Below are 22,323 nucleotides of genomic sequence, written 5' to 3' on the forward strand. Positions count from 1 at the left end.
TGGCATATCCACAGTTTCAAAACTGTGAGGTACTTGACTGGCTTGCAAGTGTACACTTTTTTTCTTGCGCTCAGTGTGAAGCTACAAAGGCGTATGAGAGCCAGACTAAAAGGGAAAAACAACACAAGAATAGACAGGGAGAATTAGTCAAAATGTCAGAGGAATTGAGTTGCAGTATTAAGAGGGAAAAGGTAATGATAAGGAATTATTACCGGTAGTAATTTTAACTCCTAGGGCTCTATTTTTGTGACTAGCGCAAATCCAGTGCTGCACTTGGTGTAACTGTGAGGAGGCAGGCTAGACCCGTTTTGTTAATTTTGTGAACCGACGCTCCACCATAACATTTAAAAGTCGGACAGTTGCGTTGGTGTGGGCGTCGTCACAGCTAACGTCATTTTTTTTGTTTTTATGTCCACATTTTTGTATCATAGTTGATGTATTAGGATAATATTGTATCGTGAGTTAGTCGGCAATCCCCACCCCTAGCTTACAATCGTAGTGGGGGAAAAAATATCGATACCGAAATATATAGAATTGTTTCTTATTACAGTCTCGATACTACAGCTTGTGGCTGAATAAAACATAATAAAAAAAGCAATAATAAAACATTTGAATTGGCGAGAGGCTCACCGATTGCAGACGATGATGATGACAACCACGGCGATGAGGAAGACCAGGCCGGCGGCCGCCGAGCCGATGATGAGGGGCAGCTTCTCGCGAATGCTCGTGTTGTATTCGGCTGCGGGGGACAAACAAACAAACAAACAAACAAACAAACAGACAAACAAACAAACAAACAGACAGACAGACGCATTCATCAAAAAATAATATAATAATAATAATAATAATATTTATTTTAATAATATTTGCACTCTTTTTACAAGAGTGCAAATATTAATTAAATATTTTTTTTTTTTTTTAAATATTACTCTTTTTACAAGAGTGCAAATATTACAAGAAAAAAAAGCGGTAATTTAAAAAAAACTGATGTTAATCACAAAAGTGGTATTTTTAAAAATAGTTTAATTCATCCTTGTCACGAGAAAAAGAAAAATGGTTGATTATAGGAGGAAAAACGTTTTGAAAGAAAAAAGTTTTACAAGGAAAAAAAGTTATTTTCACGGAAAGGAAGTTATAATTTTACAAGAATTTTTTTTTTTTATAAATACCAAAAAAAAGTAGTATTAGATTGATAGATAAGTATAAAAACCTGACAAGAAAAAAATTTGTATTTGCAAAAAAAAAAAGGATGTAATTGTACAAGGAATTTTTTAAAGGAAGATTTTTTTTTACTAGTTAAAAGGTGAATGCTGTAATTATAAAAGGAACAAAGTCAGAATCATGACCAAAAAAAAATCATATTTTTACAACACAAAGTTGAAGAAAGAAAAATGTAAATTTTAAAAGAAAAAGTTGAAAGTTGTTGTTGTTGTTTTATGGGAAACAAGTCACATTTTAAAAAAGGAAAATATATTAATTTCTATAACTTTTCTTTAAGCATATATGCTGTCACTTATATAGTATTTTCTAAAGAAAATATACTTTTTACAAGAAATAAGTCAGAACTTTTTTTTTTTTACAATAAAACAAGTGGTAATTTTATGGGGAAAGAAAATATTTATTACAGGGAAAATGTCAGCATTTTAAAAGAAAGTCGTAAGTTTATGAGAAAAAATAAATTTTTAGAAGAATAATTTTAAAGTTGTAATTACAGTTGATTTTTTTTACAAGAAAAGTTGTTATTTTTGCAAGATGAAAGTCATGATGAAATTTAAAAAATGGTAATTTCATGACAAAAGTTAAAATTGTTACAGCTGTAATTAAAATGAAAGAAGCTGTAATTTTACGAGAAAAAAAAGACAATTTTTACAAGGAAAAATACTCAAAGACAAAAGTTGTAATTATTTATAATTTGTACAAGGAAGAAGTTATGTTCACAAAAAGAACTAGTAATGATAAAAATGAATTTGTAATTTCACAACAAAAATTTGGAATTTTTACAAGGAGAACCACTGAAGCTCATCTCGCTGGTCCTGCTCTCCCTTTGAATGCGCCTGACCCCGGGGGGTGACATTAAAGTGGACATGAAATCCATACCGCAAAAATCAGCCGCGAAACAATAAATAATGCTGTGTTTGACTTGACTGTAAAATCACCACTAAGAAGCTTTTGTGCTGAGAGGTATGTGCGTGTGTGTGTAAGTTGATGTATGATGTTCCGAGCTAATGGCGGTCCTGGGAACTGCGGGCTGAAGGAAATGAGCTTTTCAGAGGGAAAAGCCACGAATGGTTGTAACATTAACCTACATGAGCGATGTAGTGTAATGAATATGTTCCTGCTTCAGCATAGGGAAGAGAGAAGTGGAGAAAACCGATAACTTATTCTTCATGCTAGACTTGAAGGCACACGGCCGCTACTGGCTATTCGAATTCCCTGTGTATCATTTATCCATCCATTTTCTATAGCGCTTGTCATTAGGGTCGCAGGTGACCTGGAGCCGATCCAAGCAGACTTCTGGCGAGAGAAGCGGGGTACAACCTGCAGCCATTTTGCAATATTCAGTGGCTTAAAATATTAAAATATTGCAGTTATTTATTTTAACAGAACTGTGTTCCTCACAGTGCAAAGGTGGCACTGCATTTTATATAAAGTAGGTTTACTTTGCTCCTGAAACTTGGCATCTTTTCGTGCAGCGATATCAGGGGTCAAATCCTAAGTAGCAGGCAATTTCAGAATGTCATTTAAGTGGTAAGTGGTCGTCAGTGCGTGCTTCAGTGGACAAAATTAGCTACAACAGTTACTTTGAATTTAAAAAAATTGTAGTTGATTTGCTCGCTATCCCTACAGGCCACATTGGACCCTATGACGGGCGAGTTCTGGGCCGCGGACCGTACGTTTGACACCCCTGGTTTAGCGTTTTGAATGAAACACATGGTCATAGACAATCACTATTTACCCCAGCTGACAGTTTTTCACACATGGACAACTCTTTGGTTTTCATGTTGGTTACACCTCTACAACTCGTACAAATGGAATCGCCACATTGGGCAAAATCTGAAACTGACCATAGACATTCCGCACTGTTTATTGTTTGAATAATGTAATAGGTCACACCACCACCAACAACAAAACACTTATTTATTTACATTGATTATCTATTGAAGAGAATTCCTTTTGATTCCTCACCTTCCGTCATGGTCTGGAAGTAGAGTTTGCCGCTGTAGCGTCCAAAGCCGGCGACGGTGCGCGCTCGGACCTGGAAGACGTAGATGCTCCCCGGTCTGAGGCCCCGGATGACCGCCGTGTTGGTCTGGCTCCGGACGATGGTGGCGTTGTACTCCGACTGGTCCTGAAGTGGAAGGAATTAGTTCGTCCATCATGAGCGTCAATGTCAACGTTACCTGAAATATTATTTGGTCAGCGTCGTGACTGACATTGTCGCGCTCTTACACTGGATTTAACCAAGATTAAATCAAATATGCTTGTTGTCTACCAAGATATGACTTGTTACCGGGGACTTTTTATACAAAGCATTTCACGTGCATCTAGCATTTTCTTCTTAAAAATCTTCATATAGTACTATATTGGAATTGTATTGCTGGTTATGAGTACGTTTAGCTTAAAATAAGAAATACACAAATACAAACTCTCTATGTGTAGGCAGTATAAATACACTAGTTGTAAGACTGGTAGTTTTTTTTTGGAGGCTAGCTACAGTATGATCTATTGCCAGACAAGGAATTTGTATGTGTGCCTTTGAGGGGTGTGGCCTAGTGAGAGACATCAGGAACATCGCCGGTTGGTCTTCTTGTGGGTGTCTGGACGTGACGTTTAGCTTACAGTAGGGTTGTGAAAGAAAATTGGATAACTCTGCTAAGTCAAACACAAAATTGGTTGACGGAAAAATGTCTGCCTCGAGGCAATAACAAATATTAATAAAAGCATATTAGCACACCCCAAACGACGGAGAAGTGTTTGTAAGTGATCTTTAAGACGCTATTAGATGTGTAATGTACATATAACATGATGTATGAGTGAGCTGAATGGAAGTGAGCCTTTTATTTTTCCACCTAAAATGGTAATTGCTAGTGGGCTAATGCTAATCACGAATGCTAATCATTTTGCGATTTTGTTGTCTCGAATTCTGTAAAGAGTTTATACCATACACTCATGCATACGCATATGCATTTTAAGGGTAGAAGTCCAGCCCTCATAAATTAGAATAATGCATGTTGGATTACTCAAATATTTGACGAGATATCTGTAGGATAATCGATTGTAAAAAGATTCGATAGTGACAGCCCTAGCTTACAGCAGCTCCTTGCGAGTGCTCTCATTTTGACTGATTGTCCCATCGAATAGTTGGCTGGAAGTGCATCGGCAACTGTGGCTCTCCTAGCCCACATGTGAGGGCAACACAGTAACTTTAAAAGCACCTTTTTTTTTTTTTTTCCTTCTTCTTCACTCAAGTGGCGGTGAATCTGAAAGTTGAGCCAAATCTTGCCTCGCAAACACAAAGCATAAAAATCAAACAAGCAACAGCCTGTAAATTGAAAATCTGGGGCACTCGTATTCATGGTACCACTGTACAAAATAAGTCTGTGTTACGAGCTCGGTTACGGAACAAATTCAATACACAAGTCAAGGTGCCGCTGTATAGAGTGCAAAGTGCAGTGACCGGTGTCATTCGCGGGTCTTGTGACCATCAGAGCCATCTCGTTGTGGATGCTGACACATCTGAGCCTCGTCTGAGCTGCTTCCCATCAGCCCGGGCGTCACTCAGCGTGCACTCGTGGGCCACGGTGGGGGGCCCCAGACGATCGTGTTGACAGCCCTCCCCTGTCTTGTGTGCCTACCCTTGTTTGTATACGCCTGCGAGTGCACGAATACCGCTACTAGACCGAGGGTGCTCCTACGAGAACAAATGCTGCTTGTCAAAAAAAAAAAAAAAAAAAAAAAAAAGAAAGCCGACACGCAGTCGTGCAGTCTTGTTTTGCCCACGAGTCTCTTGGGCAACTCTACTGCAGAGACCGTTGTGGTTTCATCTCTGTAGTTCTGTCTATGTGAGGACACTCAATAATACACTAGCGGGCTGCACAATCTAATAGTATCCTCTATGGAATCAGGTTTTGTCTTTTATCAAAGTAAGCATTTACAACTTCTGGATTTGTTACATGCGTATTCATACTTCAAGGTGAACTCTAGCCTGATTTGTAACTAGCATATAATGAAAAAACAAACAAACAATACTTTGGATAAATAAACTCCAAAGATGAAAGACTGATGGCTTGCATTTTCAGGGGTATTTTTAAAATTCTTCATTCTTGGGTTTTTTGACAAAAGTATTTCACACACGTGATTAGAACACCTGGGAACGGTTTTAAAAAGTGAAAATAAAATGCAAGTCTCCTTTAAGGAGAATTATGAATGTAGAGTGAATATTTTACTCAAGTCATCGTTGTACCTGTTTTGGGAATCTATTGTGCCTCTAGTTTAATGTGCATTAAAAAAAAAAAAAAATACATATTATAATACAGTGGGTACGGAATGTTTTCAGACCCCCTTACATTTTCCATTCTTTGTTATATTGCAGGCATTTGTTAAAATCATTTAAGTTCATTTTTTTCTTCATTAATGTACACACAGCACCCCATATTGACAGAAAAAAACGTAATTGTTGACATTTTTGCTGATTTATTGAAAAAGAAAAACTGAAATATCACACAGCCATTAGTATTCAGACCATTTGCTGTGACATATATTTAACTTCTTCTGATCAGGTTACAAAAAAAATTCTGCTGCACTTAAGGTTCCTAAGAGTACAATGGCCTCCATAATCCTTAAATGGAAGACGTTTGGGACGATCAGAACCCTTCCTAGAGCTGGCCGTCCGGCCAAACTGAGCAATCGGGGGAGAAGAGCCTTGGTGAGAGAGGTAAAGAAGAACCCAAAGATCACCGTGGCTGAGCTCCAGAGATGCAGTCTGGAGATGGGCAAAAGTTCTAGAAAGTCAATCATCACTGCAGCCCTCCACCAGTCGGGGCTTTATGGCAGAGTGGCTCGACGGAAGTGTCTCTCCTCAGTGTAAGACACATGAAAGCCCGCATGGAGTTCGCTAAAAAACACCTGAAGGAGTCCAAGATGGTGAGAAATAAGATTCTCTGGTCTGATGAGACCAACATAGAAATTGTTGGCCTTAATTCTAAGTGGCATATGTGGAGAAAACCAGGCACTGCTCATCCCCTGTCCAATTCGGTCCCAACACTGAAGCATGGTGGTGGCAGCATCATGCAGCGGGGGTGTTTTTCAGCTGCAGGGACAGGGAGACTGGTTGCAATTGAAGAAAAGATGAATGCGGCCAAGTACAGGGATATCCTGGACGAAAACCTTCTCCAGAGTGCTCAGAACCTCAGATTGGGCCGAAGGGTCACCTTCTAAAAAGACAATGACCCTAAGCACACAGCTAAAATACCGAAGGAGTGGCTTCAGAAAAACTCTGTGACTGTTTTTGAATAGCCCAGCCAGAGCCCAATTGATCATCTCTGGAAATACCTCAAAATGGCTGTCCACCAACATTCACCATCCAACCTGACAGAACTGGAGATGATCTGCAAGGAGGAATGGCAGATGATCCCCAAATCCAGGTGTGAAAAACTCGCGGCATAATTCCCAAAAAGACTTACGGCTGTATTAGCTCAAAAGGGTCCTTCTACTAAATATGGAGCAAAGGGTCTGAATACTTATGGTATTTCAGTTTTTCATTTTGGAGGATTTATTTGTTACAGCTAATTGACATAATAGTGAACTATATGTTTATTATTGTGGTAGCAGTTTGCTGAGGCTCATTTCTTATATTTACACGAGAAAAGCACGGCATTGGACTTGGAGGTGTTCTAACGTAGCATCCGCTAAGTGCATATAAGAAATGGACAGTATTGGACGAGGATAAGAAAAAGTGCAGCATGTTTCCCAATGAGAACAGCAGATAAATGTTTACCTTTTCGTAGTACTGCAGCTCATAGTCCAGGATGACTCCATTTGGCTGGTCGGGCTGAGACCAGGACAGAGTGATGCTGTCCACGCTGCGGCTCACTTGGTGCATGATGGACACGGTGGACGGCGCTGTGGGTATAGAACAGAGTTGATATTATTGCTGATTCAAACACTTGCAGTAGACCCGCTCCGATTTGAACACATCATTCTGATTGTAATAATCACCACCCATCATGCGCTACAGGTGCACTCAACAAACAAACAGAAACAAAGAGGCATTGTTATTTAATTTAGCTGTCGCTGTATTTTCCTCTCTCTAAATATCAGCTTGAAGTGCCGTAGCAGTGGTTTTCCGTGCTTGGATATTATGTTTTATCGTTCCCCCCCGCCCTCTGCTTAGATTGCCGGTCTTCCCTTGGAAAAGACACAGCTGCTCCTCCATTCAAAAGGGAGGAAGACCAACACGACGGTAGGTAAAACTCACAGGTAAAACTCACATCCATACAATGTGTGGAATTTAAACAAACATTTGGTATTGTATCAGCCAAAATGATGACATTCTTTTGGCACACATTTATAGTGGGACGTTTTCCAAATGGAAAATGTACTTTTTAGTTGTTTGTACACAAAAGGTTGAATGTCTGGAGTCTCTGGCCAGCTATAAAGAGTGAAATTAAACAACCAAATACAGCAAATCCTTTATTTTTTGCCTGTTTCTGAAAATGCGTCTGTTAGCAAGTCTTTCTGCACTTCCTGCACTAATTTACATCAGAACTACCCCCATGCCGAATTTCTCCGCTCATGACATGATCAGCTTGGTAGGGCGAACATCCAAAGCTAAGCCATGTTTTTGCAATGTGGGAGGAAGCCGGAGTACCCGGAGAAAACCGATGGAAGCACGGACGACATGCAAACTCCACGCAGGAAGGCGTGGAGTTTGCATGGAGATTTGAACACCAAAACCTCGGATCTGTGAGCCAGACGTGTTAACCAATATTTCATTGTGCCACCTGTATATTAAATGCACTTGTTTTTAAAATCTTCCGGATGTGAAATACGCTCAAATGTCAATTCCATAACGATCAGTGGGGACTGACGTTTACATCTTGGTGGGTGGCTGGTGACCTGCAAGCTCCGTGCACTCGGCAAGCTACAAACACCATCACGTCAACGCCTTCGGTGGCCATTACGATTAGTTCAGGGCACTGCGGGTCAGCGTCAAGCCGAGGGAGTCACAAGTTAAAACAGCACATGCGGGACACACCAACAGGAGGGGTGGCGGGAAAGATTTATGGATACAAGTCAGTCGGCATGTTCAGCCGCACCCCCTACCGAATGCGCACACGATCCCACACAGTGGCTCCCCTCAGAGTCCCTGGGACGTGTGTTCTACTGAGCAGAAAGCGACAGCAACCGCACAATTCTATAAGCTATAATAACGGACCGCGCAGCTGCATACTGTATGTTGGCTTTCTCGTGTGCGCGGGATAGCTAGATAGATCTTATCTTTTGTCAGAGTGCGAGGATAAGAATGTAGACCTTGTTTCGCCGTGTCTCTGATATTGTTTTGTCACTTTTCTGTGGAACAAAGCAAGATGTCTGTGGTTGGAAGCACCAGTTGCATGAGGCAGATGATAACTGCCTGTTCGTGTATGTACTTATGACATGGCCTAAGGAGTATTTGTATCAAATTGTAGCTCTCATTATTCTCAAAGTGCTTGTGCTGTCTGTTGTCTACTAAAACATTTTCCCCTTGACACCTTGCGAACACGACAACGTACTTTCATTTGGAGTTATTTAAAATGACTCATGACCTTGCCGACAATCCGTAAAGTTGTGGTCATCAAACCCAAGCGAGAACCTCAGTCCTCGGCCGCTTGTTTGCAGTCACCTGCCTAATAAAGCAATCAGTCCCTCTAAGGGGAACTCACGAGTATCCCGTTACAGATGCATACAAACTCAAGACTAGCACACGGCCGCATTTCCATTAAACGCACGCACAGCAACCCGATACGAGGCAAAAGAAACAAAGGCGGCTCGTGTGTTGGCACACACGGCATGGATGCATGCCAATGCGACAGTGGCGAAACAAAGCACGGCGACAAGTCTCTGCGTCAGGATCCGAGACGGCGAGAAGCTCGCGTCATCAGAAACTGGGAGAGCGTGAGCGTGGGGCAAAGTCAATGTCTTGAAATGTCGAACACCGCTGGTCAAAAGACGAGCGGTCCTCGGTCCACGACGGTCCTGTCAGACAGCATAGGGTTACGAGGTTACAAATAATGAACTAGTTAGCACGGACCCCAAGACATGACAGAAGAGAAACATTTTGTAAAATTGTGGCCACAATAGCCGCTATTCCCCAGTGATCGCTACCGAACCCTGCTGCGAATAGCAAAAATCTGTGAGTAATTGATGCCCATCCAAGAATGTTTATAATTGCCTATGGAAGCCACAAGACTGTGGAAAAAGCACAGTTTTTTTCCATTAAACAAGGTTTAAGGGCCATAAGGATAATTTTGTATTTATGGCTTAGAAATGTTTCGCATATAAATATACTTCTATTCAGTTTCTGAAAAGTCCATCAAGCCTTTATTTATCATCTCCCTTCCCTGTTGTTGCAACAAAATTTACATAGACAGCACCCAATTCCATTCGATCAGTAACTGAAAAGAAATACAGGAGATGGTTTTCTGGCAATTTTTAAAATGAAGGCTGTCTCATCAAGGACGGTCACATTCTTACATGGGAGGGTGAGCTGGCTGAATACAAGCACTCTATTCATATTCCTTCCAAATTAATCAAGTGGCGATAATGGAAAGGGCAGGGATTGTAAATTCACCTAATTAAATTAGATGGCTGATTTGGGAAGATAAATGATGTTCATACAGTATGAATAGGACTGCAGGTTTGCCACATCCTACGCCAGACATAAAAGCCTGTGAGTGCTACTAAAACACTAACACGCTGAACAATTTGTTCACTTATGAATAGTTTGATTTAAGTAAACATACTCAAAATGGCATTTGGGAAAGGGTTGAGGTTGGATGTCAGGTATCTTTGAGGAAGAAACTCCAACTGTTGAAGATTTAGGTTTCGAGACAACGGTTTATATTTGGTGAGGGATATTCACAATGAATTCAACACTTCTTGCTTCAGGTTGCATCTTAATTGGCCGTTGTTTAAATTGGCATCACTATGCGCAGTAAGTCCAACTGAATAAAGTAATATGTTATACTTTAATTCGTTGTGATTCAAATCGGAAAATTCTGATTCGGCGTTTTTTTTTTTTTTTTGTCATCTGACTTGAATCCCGATTCCAGTCACCACCCAGTCGTGAAGAGCCCTAGTGTGTACTGTACTTCAGCCTCATCACTGATGTTGATGAGGGGAAACTATGATAAGTGGTTAAGGACACCATAGGCCAAAACACCAATAGAAAAAAAGTCCAAAAAGACACAGAAATCAATAGAACAATCTATAGGCTTTCATGGGGCACTCATTGAGACGTGTGTGTGTGTGTGTGTGTGTGTTAAACATGTAACACGGCACAAATGTTAATTATTGGTTTTTGGTCAAAATGTCTAATGCCAGAATTAAGAATATCGAGCAAAGTCATTTCAATGTCACATTTGACATCTGTCCACCTTTGAACTCTGATGATACCGCTCAGCAAGCTGTTTGGCCATACTGCACCACCACCCCAGTCCCCCCCGTCCCCCTCCCGCCCGACTGTGGTCTGTGCGGCTTTGCAGACTTAGTTTAGTTTGTAGTATCTTTCGGCTAACCCTGAGTGTTGGCTGTGTAAGCAAAATGTTTCCACATGTCACACCATCCATCTTTTCCCTTAACAAACTGCGGGCAAGTGAGAAAGCTTGTGGCCATTTTGAACACAAGCTTTGGGGACAATGGTGCCACCCACTACAGAGCACTCCGGCTGCTGAGCAGATGCGCAGACTGATGTATTTAATGCGCAGACTGATGTATGAAATTAGCTCAGTTAAAAAAAGCAGGTCTTTTTCAGACAATATTCATCAGCTGGAAATTACTTGATCAGCCCCGATGTGTGATCACATGATCGGATCGGGACAACGTTACTTAAAACTAAGCAATGTGTTAAAATACAAACTTTGGAGAAAAGCAGAAAAGGCCAATTGATGAGACGGAAAAAGGCAACTTCCAAGAAAAAGTAAAAGAAAGCTGCATTTAGGCAACAATATCAGCCGTCCTGCTAAAAATACGTGTTTATCGCTACAGGTGATTCTCACGCACCAAGCGTAAATGAACGAGTGAGCACAGACCCCAATTCTATGGTGCAAGGCTTGCCCAAAAACCACTTGAATACTTTGGTTCCATTACCAACGCTGGATTTTTGTTAAGTGAGATTTTTAAAAATTACAATATTACGGCGTAGACTGAACATAAGTAACACCCTTCCGGTGTCGTCTTCCATTACCCCGAGATGGGACCGGCTCGTTGAAGAGAAGCGAAGAGCAGGGCTCCCACTTATTACAGCAACTAAATTCATTATAATGGTGAGAAGAATTTGTAATCATTTGTTTTTGTTTGTTTCTATGTCAGTCTGTCAAAATACAGTTTCACGCAAAACCGGTCCGTGGTGTTAAAAAGGTTGGGGGCCGCTGTGCTAGGGGCCTTTAATTAGCTTTCTTCTCACATCCCAGCATGCCTGCAAACATGTGGCTCCTACTTTATAAGAAGTTGTGTAGCACTCTTCAACGCTGTGATTTAGTTTGGGACCGATGGGAGGTAGTGAAAACACAACAGAGCCCATAAATCCCTTTTCCTTTACACAGTAAAAAACATGTTTCCCCAAAGTGCAATATGGTCCAAAAGGTTCCAAGCCAGCTGTTCCTCAGGGCTCTGCTGCTACCTCTCTCTTGGGCTGCCATCCATTTATGAGCCCTGTACCAGGAGCTCTTTAGCGGAGAAGTCCGTATTTGCATGTACTTGAAGCACTCTGGCAGCCTGCCCCGTTTCCACAGCTGCAAAGTATTGTGGCTTTTACATCTACAGCAATTTTCCAAAGTGAGCTTCGAGTTGATCAAGCTTTAAACCATCTGTACGGGAAAAGATGGACAACCACCATGCACTTAAAATTATAAGCTCATTCTTAAATGAGCATTTTATGGTCTCTGGAAGTGTATTGGTGGGCTTGCATATGTTCTGCAGACCAAGGAGCTACATTTACAGGCCAGATAAGGCAGCGCTGATATTGCTGAGTTTGCACGTTGTACCTAAAAAGAAGCTTACGGTCTTGGACCAAAGTCCCTTTTACATAGAAAAATTGCAAAATTAGAACATCGGTAGAGTTATTTGTCTGTATGTCTGTAATTTTAACACCTCTCGGACGCTATAATCACATTTAAAGGAATAAAAACACATTGAAACTTACGAGAACACACGTTTTAAACAAACTGTCTCCTTTCCCGCATGTAAGGGCATTGCAATAAGTAAGTATACTTTCAAAAAACAAAAAATAACATCTTACAAAACAACATAAAAAATGTGATACAGCAGAGGAACACTGTACTTGCCTGACTTGCCTCAACAATTGCTTTCAACACAAGTGAGTGTTGTATATTAAACTTCTTCGAACTTCTATCATTGTGGGATAAGCTTTCACATGGGCGTCGTCGCGCCGCCGTTACGGCTCTAATATGGCTTCTGCAGCCGGAAGACTGGCAGGTCAACTGTTCACAAAAGAACAGAGACATGGTAAAAAAGCTTCTTTTTTTTTTTTTTTTAAAAGAATTTCCTTCAGAGGATAAGAAGCCGGACAAAACAAATCATGCCGAAACCATTCAAGCTGACAGTATTATTCCATTGAAGAAAAAAAGGGATTTAGCAAATATTTACAGATTTGCTATGGCCCTTAAGTCACTCTGGGTTGATTTGAGTGTAACAAGTTAAATATTGGAGCTGTCTGTCACAGCTATGCAGAATGATGGTTTTGGATCACACGGCTGCGGAAGGAAAGTCAACAGTTTAAAGAGACGCTTTGAGGCAAGGCCGTTGTCTGCCGCGAGAAAAAACCTCAGAAACCCACAGGAAGCATGTCAACACTCATTAGAAAGAAGCCGTGTGGATTGGTTGCTTTTCCTCTTTTCCAAAAAACAAAACATTTCGTCGCACGCACGCAAACGTATTTTAGAATGTTTACATTCATGCAATCTTTGGTCAAATAGCCATATGTTCGCTATCTAATTCGTTCCTGTTATGACAGTATGCGACTACTATTCTTGAATGATAATTACAGATGTTTAAAAAAAGGGAGGGTGTGGACATGAATCAGGTTTTATTATTATTACAGTGAACCCCGTCATATTTGAACTTTGCGGTTCACAATTTCACCTATTAGCATTTTATCTTCCCTGTGGAAGCAATCCTCAACTATTTGCAGAAAAACCCACCTATTCACAGTTTTTCTACTTTTTGTGTAATGCTCAAAGATGCCACAAGATGGCACCAAAGACCTGGCTATTAGGAAAGCAGTAATTGGCATCAAGGAAGTATGTTAAAGTGATAAACGGGTACATCGAATGAGAGACTGAAATCTTTGTATGTCCAGGATTACCCAATTTTAGCCTGTGTTGTTAGTGGAAGTTATGGAGAGTCTTTGCCACATATGCATGTACACGTGCACAAAAATCAAATCAGCTGCAAGCCATTTTTGTTTTTATTAAAGATAACGTTGTAGGCTGAGTTTGAAATTACATTTGTGTGTGTGTTTTGGCATCATAGTTTGGGGTCTATTTACAGTTTAAGCTATTAATATAGGCAACTATGAATATTTTTTGAGGGGCCCCAATTATGTTTTTTTTCGCTATTGTCGGCAAGGTTCGTTCCATATCGCCCAAAATCTATTTTTTAGTAATTATCAGTACATTAAACTACAACGCCTTAATTACGTGAAGAGCATAACATCTGTAGACAGGTTACGTCGGTTTGTACCGGTGGTATCGTGCTGACGGAGGGAAGAATCCGGAAAGCGACATCACTGTGTGTCCGTGCCCCTCGAAATATTTGCCGTCGTTAAATAGTTAAAGCGGCAGGAGGTTGACATCACCTGAGAAACCCGCGGCTGGAAAGCATCTCTTCTAAATGCAACATCTAAAATAGCAAACGCTGAATTATTAACGGCTCCCTTTTGCGGCAGCCTCGTTTGCACGTCCCCGCCCCCCGCGCACCAAAATATCAGCCACCAGCCGAGCACATTTTCAAGGTCGAGCGGCAGCAAAGAGCTCACTGCTGCAATTCTGGAAGTAGGGTTGGACTATGGCCTTTTTTTTTTTTTTTTTAATCCACATGCTCTTTTTGTTTTAAATTATCAGCATGCAAGCTCCTGGCTGAAACAAATAAATTGCAGCATTAAAGTCTGATCGATTAGACCGTCATTGAGAGCGGACCGCTCGTGCACTCAACAATTATTTGTATAATCACATTACGTTCCCTTTTTACAGCCGCTGGGCCAAGAGAGCGCAGCCTTTTAACCCAGATTTATGCGCAGGCAATGAGCGCACTAACTTCCCTGCATGTCAAGACTTATGCTGATGGATGAGGGAAAGAAAGCCCATGTGACGAGTGAATGATTCATAAACAGGATCAATTAGTTAACTAATTTGACAATCCATGAGATGATTCTCCTCCCAAAATACATCATTCAATTTATATAGTAGACAGTATGGTTTATTTAAATGACCTGATGAACCCTGCAGGGTGCTGCACCTTTTGGGTAGTCGGAGCCGATCCTGGCTGACCTTTGGCGAGAGGCGGGGTACAGCCTGGACTAGTCTTCAGCCCATGTCAGGGTACATCTAGAAAAATAACCATTCACTCACATTCATGTGAATTGAGAATTCAGAGTGTTGAATGAACCTAAGAAGCTTGTTTTTGGAACGTGTGGGAGGAACCCAGAGTACTTGGAGAAAACCCAAGCAAACATGGGCCGAACGCGCAAAAGCCACAAGGCCGAAGCTGAGATTCGAACCCCAGGCGTGGGAACTGTGAAGCGAATGTTTTAGTTACAAGGGCGCGGCGAGTGTATTTTGTTTTATTTCGCTGCTCCGGAGCTTGTACACGCCTCAGTGAACAGATCGTTGTCCGAGGAGGTCTGACGCCGAGCCCTCCCGTCTGACCTTCACTGGCAGCGAGCATATGCGTCCTCCCCGACACCTTCTGTCACCGTCACCCTGCCGCCACGTGTGGCCCTCAGCCTCCTTGTACATCTCGCTGCCTTTTGTGCGTACAACATACGCTCGGCATGTTCTAACCACAATATTTGACGGCGTTTCCGCAACTGTACAGTAGTTTGTTCATATGCACTACACCACTGCATTTAAAGTGGACACATAGCACAACTCTGTGGATAATTGACAGCCATTATATGGAATTGGAAAAAAAACAAAAATACAAGAAAATGTATTATTATTTTTTTGTAACCCCATAAAATTCTTCAACAAGCAGCGACAAACTGTCAATAAGCGTTTTCACGGTTGGTTCTCGCAAAAAAGAAGAAAAAAAATTAAAACAATTTGAAAAGATAATTGATGCCCATTATATTGCATTGTGAAAAAAATAGAATAAAGAAAATATTTATATATTTTTGTAAACCCCAAAATTCTCAGATAAGCAGGATAAACTGCAAATAATTGATGCCCATTATATTGCATTGAAAAAAAATCTTTTTTTAAAGGCTCCAAAATTATTGAATAAGAAGGGATAAACCATCCATAGGCGTTTTCCCCCCAAAAGAGAAGAAAAAAAAAAGAAAAAAATGTAAATGAAAATTTGGGAAAAAATTGGTGATGTGCCATGAGATTTTTCTAATGTAAATATTTGCCTTAGGTCAATAAAGGTTGTGAAACTCAGCCTTAAACCAGTAGTTCCGAACCAGTGTGCCGTGGCACCTAATCATCAGGTGTTCATTTACGACAAATAATGCATCGTTGTTCAACTATCTATGCCAGTGACATATAGTGACAGGTAGAACATTAAAATGCTGTTTCACTTGGTTGCAGAAGATACATAATTAACCTGAATACAATATCAACTTTTTGTGACATGTTTTGGGGGTTGTGTGCTGTGAGATTTTTTTGTAATGTAAAATATGTGCCTCGGCTCAATAAAAGGTTGGAAACACTGCCTTAAACGAGGCACAGTGAGTACGGGGAAAAGCACTGGCAACGTTTTCACCCTCTGGCGCCACATCCTCACTTTTCATTTAATAGCATGCAAAGAGCATCGCTTTATTGTACAAACCGAGCAAAGCAAAGACGTGACTCATTGCTACTTATACGCTTGGAGCCCGTATTGTAGAATTAGCGGTGGGTTCATAAAGCAACAGTGGGCACACCATCATCCGCGCTATGATGTGAAAATGTGCAATTGAGCGTCGCAGGTTTCAAGAAGAATTTTCATTCGCGACCTCTTCTGGAGCCCACGGCTAACGGTGTTTAGCTAACGGTGTCACATTTCAGGCTACTTATTTTCAATTTGCGAATTTGATGTTTTTATGCAACCGCAGGAAGTGGGGCTGTGCTCCAAACACCAAATTAAAACACGCTACTTTCACAGTTACAGTGAACTCCTGTTCATCGAGGGGGTATACTGTATACTGATACTGTAAGAGACCATATAAGAAAAACATTGTTGTTTTTTAAACCGATTGTAAATGTTTAAACAGAAATATAGCAAGCATTATAGGTATAGAAAATGCTTTATATACTATTGTGTTAGATCTGCGCCTTTAAGAGGCGGGACTTAGTGGGGTGGCGTGGCGTGTGGTGTCGGAGAGTGTGAGTGTGTGGCTGTGAGCTGTGTCCGACAGCAGCTCATGTGGAGTGTGCTCTTTGTGTGTATTTGTTTGAATTTTTGGCCGGCTCTCCTTTCCCACATGCGAGGGCATTCACGTGAGTGAGTCAAGATACTTAAATCTGACATAGAGTAGTAGAGTAAGCAAGCTCAGTGTGTGTGGGGGTGTGCGTCGATGTGTGAGTGAGACGGGACCGCGCAGGGGTCGTCCGGCGGGACTGCGAAGGAGGAAGGCGTCCGCGCCGGTGCGAGTGTGTACAATGGCAAGTGTAGTGACGGCGACTGGGGAAGAGTAGCGATTAGCGGAGGACCCGTTGACGTCGAATGTGCAGAGGAGGTAATAAAGCCTTCAAAGCAGCAAATCGGTGCTTCGTGCCTTTATTGTTGCCGCCGCCCAGCTCAGCTGTGCAACGAGACAAGGGACTTAACCCCTGCGTCTCCCGACCACGGTCAGGTGACCGTTGCATGTAAGGTTAACACTTCGTATAAAGAAACTAAAATACATTAAAATACAAAAATACGATGCTGTAATTATCATTACTGCTGAGAGTGTGAAAAAAGGAGGGCGAAAAAGGCAAAGATACTCCCGCCGCACAAACACAGACAAGCACTATGCACTAGCTAAGCAGAAACACTTTGCTGGGACAAAATAGCGGACGAGGCACGGGCGTCGTAAAGTCGAAACGTCGTAAGTCGAGTGCGTCGTAACTCCAGGACTTCCTGTGTAGCGGGGGTTCACTGTACTCTGATTTCCTGCAGCCTGTGCTCGCGCTTGCTGCCAGCGTGAACGTCTGGGCCCAGAATTGCCCGCAGTAATTAGGGCTGACATGATGTTTATGTAACTTCCAAGCCTCACAAACCAGATGCAATTATAAGCTCCTGGTCCGCGTGACCCCCGTCCCTGTAGCCTAGCACCGCGGTCCCGTGAGTGAGCCTGGTTCTGCAGTGTCACCGGGCGGGGGACGGTGGGTCGGGGTGCGGCAGGAGTTTCATTTCACAGCTCCCCGTGACGGCGGCTCCCGCCGCATAATCTAAATTGACGGGTACTTCGGCGGAGAGGGTGAAGAGCCCCCCCTCCAATTTCCGCAAGAAGCCGAGGAACGGGGCAGCAGACTTATTGTGGTCCGGCTAGAGAACGAGAGAGAGAGAGAGCGGGCCGGGGGCCTCATTACAATGCTTAACTGCACTCACAGGCCCTCATTATGCCACCACACCAGTGACTTAAATCCAAACAGACAATAAAAAGACGCTGCCGTTTGAGTAAAAGGCCTCCATCTTGGACTCTCTGCATTGTAATGGCTGCTTTATGGAGCTCTAAGGCAAACAGATTTCTGTAAACACTGACGTTTTGCTACAATGGCTCAATTTAGGGGAACATTTAAAAGGATTCCGGCGCACAGTAATGAGAGTGAGTGCGTGCTTAGACAAATGCAATATGTCCAGCGTATAAAAGCGGAGTAACAAAGTGCTTGAGGTGCCTCGGTCATACAACACTGTAAGTTAGAGGGGGGTTGAACGATGAGCCATCGCAGGCACGTAATGCCGTCGGGAGGCTAAATAAGAAAAGAAAAAGCTTAGTTGGCTCGGGAGCGCGGCTTGCGATGCCTAATGATGCACTTGATTGAGACAATTAAAGAGCAAATCAATGCTTTAGCCTCACTGAAGCACACGGCCTGAAACAGTTCAAGCGCAAATGTTTGCAGAGGAGCTCAGGAGAGATTTGGAAGTGCCTCTTGATAGGACCCTTAAAAATAGAGGCTGGATTTACACCCCATCCATTTTTTATACTGCTTATCCTGTCCACGGTTGCGAGGAGCTAAAGTCTAACCAAGCTGACTTTGGCCAAAAGGCTGACTACAACCTGGAGTGGTTGCCAGTCAGTCAAAGGGCACACAAAGTAATCCCTTGCTATGTTGCACTTCATTTATTGTTGATTCATTGCATCGTGATTTGATTTAATTGTTTTAAAGTTCAGTTACTCACAACATCTCTGATACAATCAGCTTTATGGGCAAATTGATTGAAATGTGGCAGCAATGACCCACTGAAGGTCAACTGGGCTAATGTCCTTAGCAGGTAAATAAACCTTAATGAGAACCTTATCCGTTTAAAACACAAGCCGCAGTCAAAGTTTTATAAAAACTAGCTAATGCACAGTGCACACACTCATAACAATATCGGCAGGAACAAATGCAAGGAGCAAGGTTTAGCTTGATTTTCTACAACACGTTTACTCTGCACTGCCATTGGCAGATATCAGATATGTATCAGATTTTTATCCACATGTGGAACAAGTCTGATTCCGTTCTGAGGTTTCCCATTGCATGCATTTTTTCCCTCTAATTTATGCTACCGTGACACATGTCCGAATTTAGCTACTTGAGGGCAAAAACAAAATCGGAATTGTGTCACTTGAAGCATATAGTGTGAATGCAGCCTAAAAGGCAAATCTCACCCAGAGGAAAACACTACTTTCCCCTTACCGGAATACTTTCCCATAATCACTGAGGCAAAGGGAGTGTTTTATATTGTTTAAAATAACGCTGAGTGGCTGAGTGAGCTGCAATCAACACTGAATGGTGTGTGACGGGTTGCAGCGGCAAGCCCGCCGTGTGGGCCACAATTTGCAAATCACGGCCATGAGGTTGAAGTGTAAGGACCGGTCTCATTCTGTCTGTCCCGTCATTGATGGCGCACTCACGGCCACTCATCTGCATACATCAGCATACACTCTCTGTGTGTGCACTCTGCATTTTGTGCTCGTGGAGTGGTGAGTGTATTCAAGAGGAAGCCTAATAGCGTTCAGTCACCAGCAGCCTTGTTACGGAGTAAAAAAAAAAACTTCGTTTCTTTACTTTATTTATATTACTGGCAACTTATACTTTTTTTTTTTTTTTTACCAAATATCACTTTCAGCTTCTTCATACAAGACTACTTACCAGCCTGGTTGGTGGTGATGTTGACTGAGGAGTACTGGGGCGAGTAGGGACTCTGGTCTGACACGCCGTTGACCGCCTGCACCTCGAACGTGTACTGTGTGTGGGCCAGCAGGTCGTTGATGTACACCCGCGGCTCTGTCAGACCAAGCTGGCGGGGCAGGAACTGAACGTTGTCGCCGCAGCGCGTGCAGCCGCCTCGGCCGCCGCCGCAGCTCTTGCAGATGATGTTGAAGACGACGTCTTCGCGGCTGCCCGAATCCCGAGGGCTCATCCACTCCAGCATGACCGAGGTCTCGTTGACAATGGAGATGACGTTTTGCGGGGCCGAGGGGACCGCTGGAGGACACAAAAGATTGTGGAGTCATAGCACATTTGCACGACAACATTCAAACTTTATATTCCAGATGACACATGAACTTAAAAACAACTGAAAAGCAGCAATGAGTAAGCCAACCCAGTAGTTGGCGATGTCCCCTTCCGTGGTTTTTTTCCAGTTACTCCAGCTTCTTCTCACATGTAAAAAACATCCTTTTTTGGTTCTTTAAGTCTAAATTGTCCACATGTGTGAATGTGAGTGTGTATGTTTGTTTGTCTATACTCCCGCCCTAAGTCAATCTTGGATGGATTTCATAAGGAAAAGAAATCAAGCTGTTTACAAATAACCCCCACCATATCAGTCAGTCGGTTTCCCAGTCAGGACGATGCACTGATTTGATCAATACTAAAGCTTTCCGAGGACCGGGCTGCCAAAGCTCCCTCAGGATTCCTATTCCCTGGATCCGATTTTCCGAGCCGGTGCCCACATTGAAGTGTTCTCCTTAACACTTTTCCCATGAAGCAGTATCAAGAAGAGTGACCAAAGAGGATGAAACACCAGCTTCTTCGGACGCTCCGCCCACAAGTTGACTGACGGCCCAAACAAATACAAAACTGTTGATCTTATTTCAGGCATGTGAGACCTAATTATGGCTAATGAAGTAAACAATTTCACTCCGCCCACATAACTGAATTGATCGCTTCTTATTTCACTCCATTTAAGTGGTAGCAATTACTGGAGTTCCGGCTCTGGAATGAAGATTCCCCCCCCCCGTCTTGGTCGCCTCTCCTACATGGAAACACAACACCTCCTCGGCATCTCCTTCTTAAGGAGGAGGACTAACACCAAGTCAATATCTCAATCAATTAAGATCTCCAGTGCGGTTGAATTGACCTCTCTGTAGCTACGTCTTTCTTGCGTTATGTCATCATCTGCGGAGGTTGAAAAAAGCAACAAGCCTAATTTGACAAAGTAAGGAGTGAAAAGTACTACTAGTCTATACATAGAAATGTTTTCAAACGTAGGTAATAAAAAGTCACCAGAAAAAAAAATACTCAAATAAAGTACAGACACATTAAAAAACTTTTTAAATACAGTAACAAAGTAAAGTATCTGCATTTAGTTACTTCCCACCACCAACTAAAACGTCCCCATTAGTTTAAGTGGGTGGCTTCGGTGGGCCCTGCTTTACTCAGGCCGGGGGGTGTCGTGCCACGCCTAATGCCAGTGACGTGACGCCGCCGCTCTCTCCGGTTCACAACAGCTGCTCGATTCCCAGTGCCGGGCTTATGCAAATCCCTTTTGTTGCGGGGGTGGGGGTGGGGGGCGTCATCTCGTCCTTTCAGCACACACAGAAGGCAGCGAAGGAAACGCAACGCTACCAAAATGTTCAAAGGGGATGTTTTTTTTTTTCTTGTCCTTGCTCGCTTTTGTTTTAGCTGGACCGATTCCCGCCCATCCGCCCGCCCCCCTCCAACCACCGACCTCCATCGTCATCCCTGCGTTCCTTCATCTCGGCTTCAAATTCACATTCAAATTCCAAACGGCTTCATTGGCATGACAAGAGCCAAGGCGGGCCCCGCTCACAATGCGCCGCGGCCCGGCCCGGTAACCTCTGACGGGAGCCTTGTGATGTCGAGGACGGGCCGGCCTGCCCTTGTGCGCGTCTTTGGAAGACTCAAACAAGTAACAGCCACGTCTTTGAGAGAGGCTGTGTGCTACATGTTCAACACTTCCAAGCCAGCATACAGTGAACCCCCATTCATTGCGGCGCACGCGTTTTAATAGTTGCAATTCTGCGATACGGAGAGACCAACATAAAAACTTTACTTATAAAATCGTATTTGAACATAAAAATAATAATTAATAGTAAAGCATAAAATATCGAGAAAATACTGTGCATATTATAGTATCAGTGTGCGCACTACTTTTTGCTACTGTCTGATGCATACTATAGGTCAAAATTAGTTTGTGACATGGTTCAAGTTTGACATCTATGTGGTTGGTTAATTGAATGGAAAAGTCTTGGAACACATCTCCCTCCTCTGTGGGGTTGTGACTTGTGAGTAGCAGGCAAACAATTCAACGCTTGGTGAATTCTGCTTCACGATGGTCGTGTAAGACCTCCTACTCATCAAATTAAATGAATGCAAGGCCATTGTGAATGCTTGGCCAACGGCCAATCACAGCGAAGCTCTTCTCCATATTGAAATTAGGGAAGATGAGCGATCCAATCAGAGCAAAGCT

The 22,323-nt window shown here is 42.5% G+C and overlaps 1 protein-coding gene across 4 annotated transcripts in view; it reads right to left on the reverse strand.

Annotated features, from left to right (window-relative positions):
* ephb2b (eph receptor B2b) overlaps window positions 1-22,323 on the reverse strand; it is a 134,982-nt gene that overhangs the window by 14,745 nt on the left and 97,914 nt on the right. For all 4 annotated transcript variants that reach the window (XM_061687166.1, XM_061687164.1, XM_061687165.1 and 1 more), the window contains exons 5-8: window positions 19,761-20,096; window positions 6,998-7,122; window positions 3,187-3,349; window positions 631-739 (exon numbers count right to left, since the gene is read on the reverse strand). In XM_061687166.1, the coding sequence (XP_061543150.1) occupies window positions 631-739; window positions 3,187-3,349; window positions 6,998-7,122; window positions 19,761-20,096 (733 nt within the window). The remainder of the gene's footprint in view (window positions 1-630; window positions 740-3,186; window positions 3,350-6,997; window positions 7,123-19,760; window positions 20,097-22,323) is intronic.

Source organism: Phycodurus eques, chromosome 10 (assembly GCF_024500275.1).
Source record: "Phycodurus eques isolate BA_2022a chromosome 10, UOR_Pequ_1.1, whole genome shotgun sequence".
In the NCBI taxonomy this organism is placed as follows: Eukaryota; Metazoa; Chordata; class Actinopteri; order Syngnathiformes; family Syngnathidae; genus Phycodurus; species Phycodurus eques.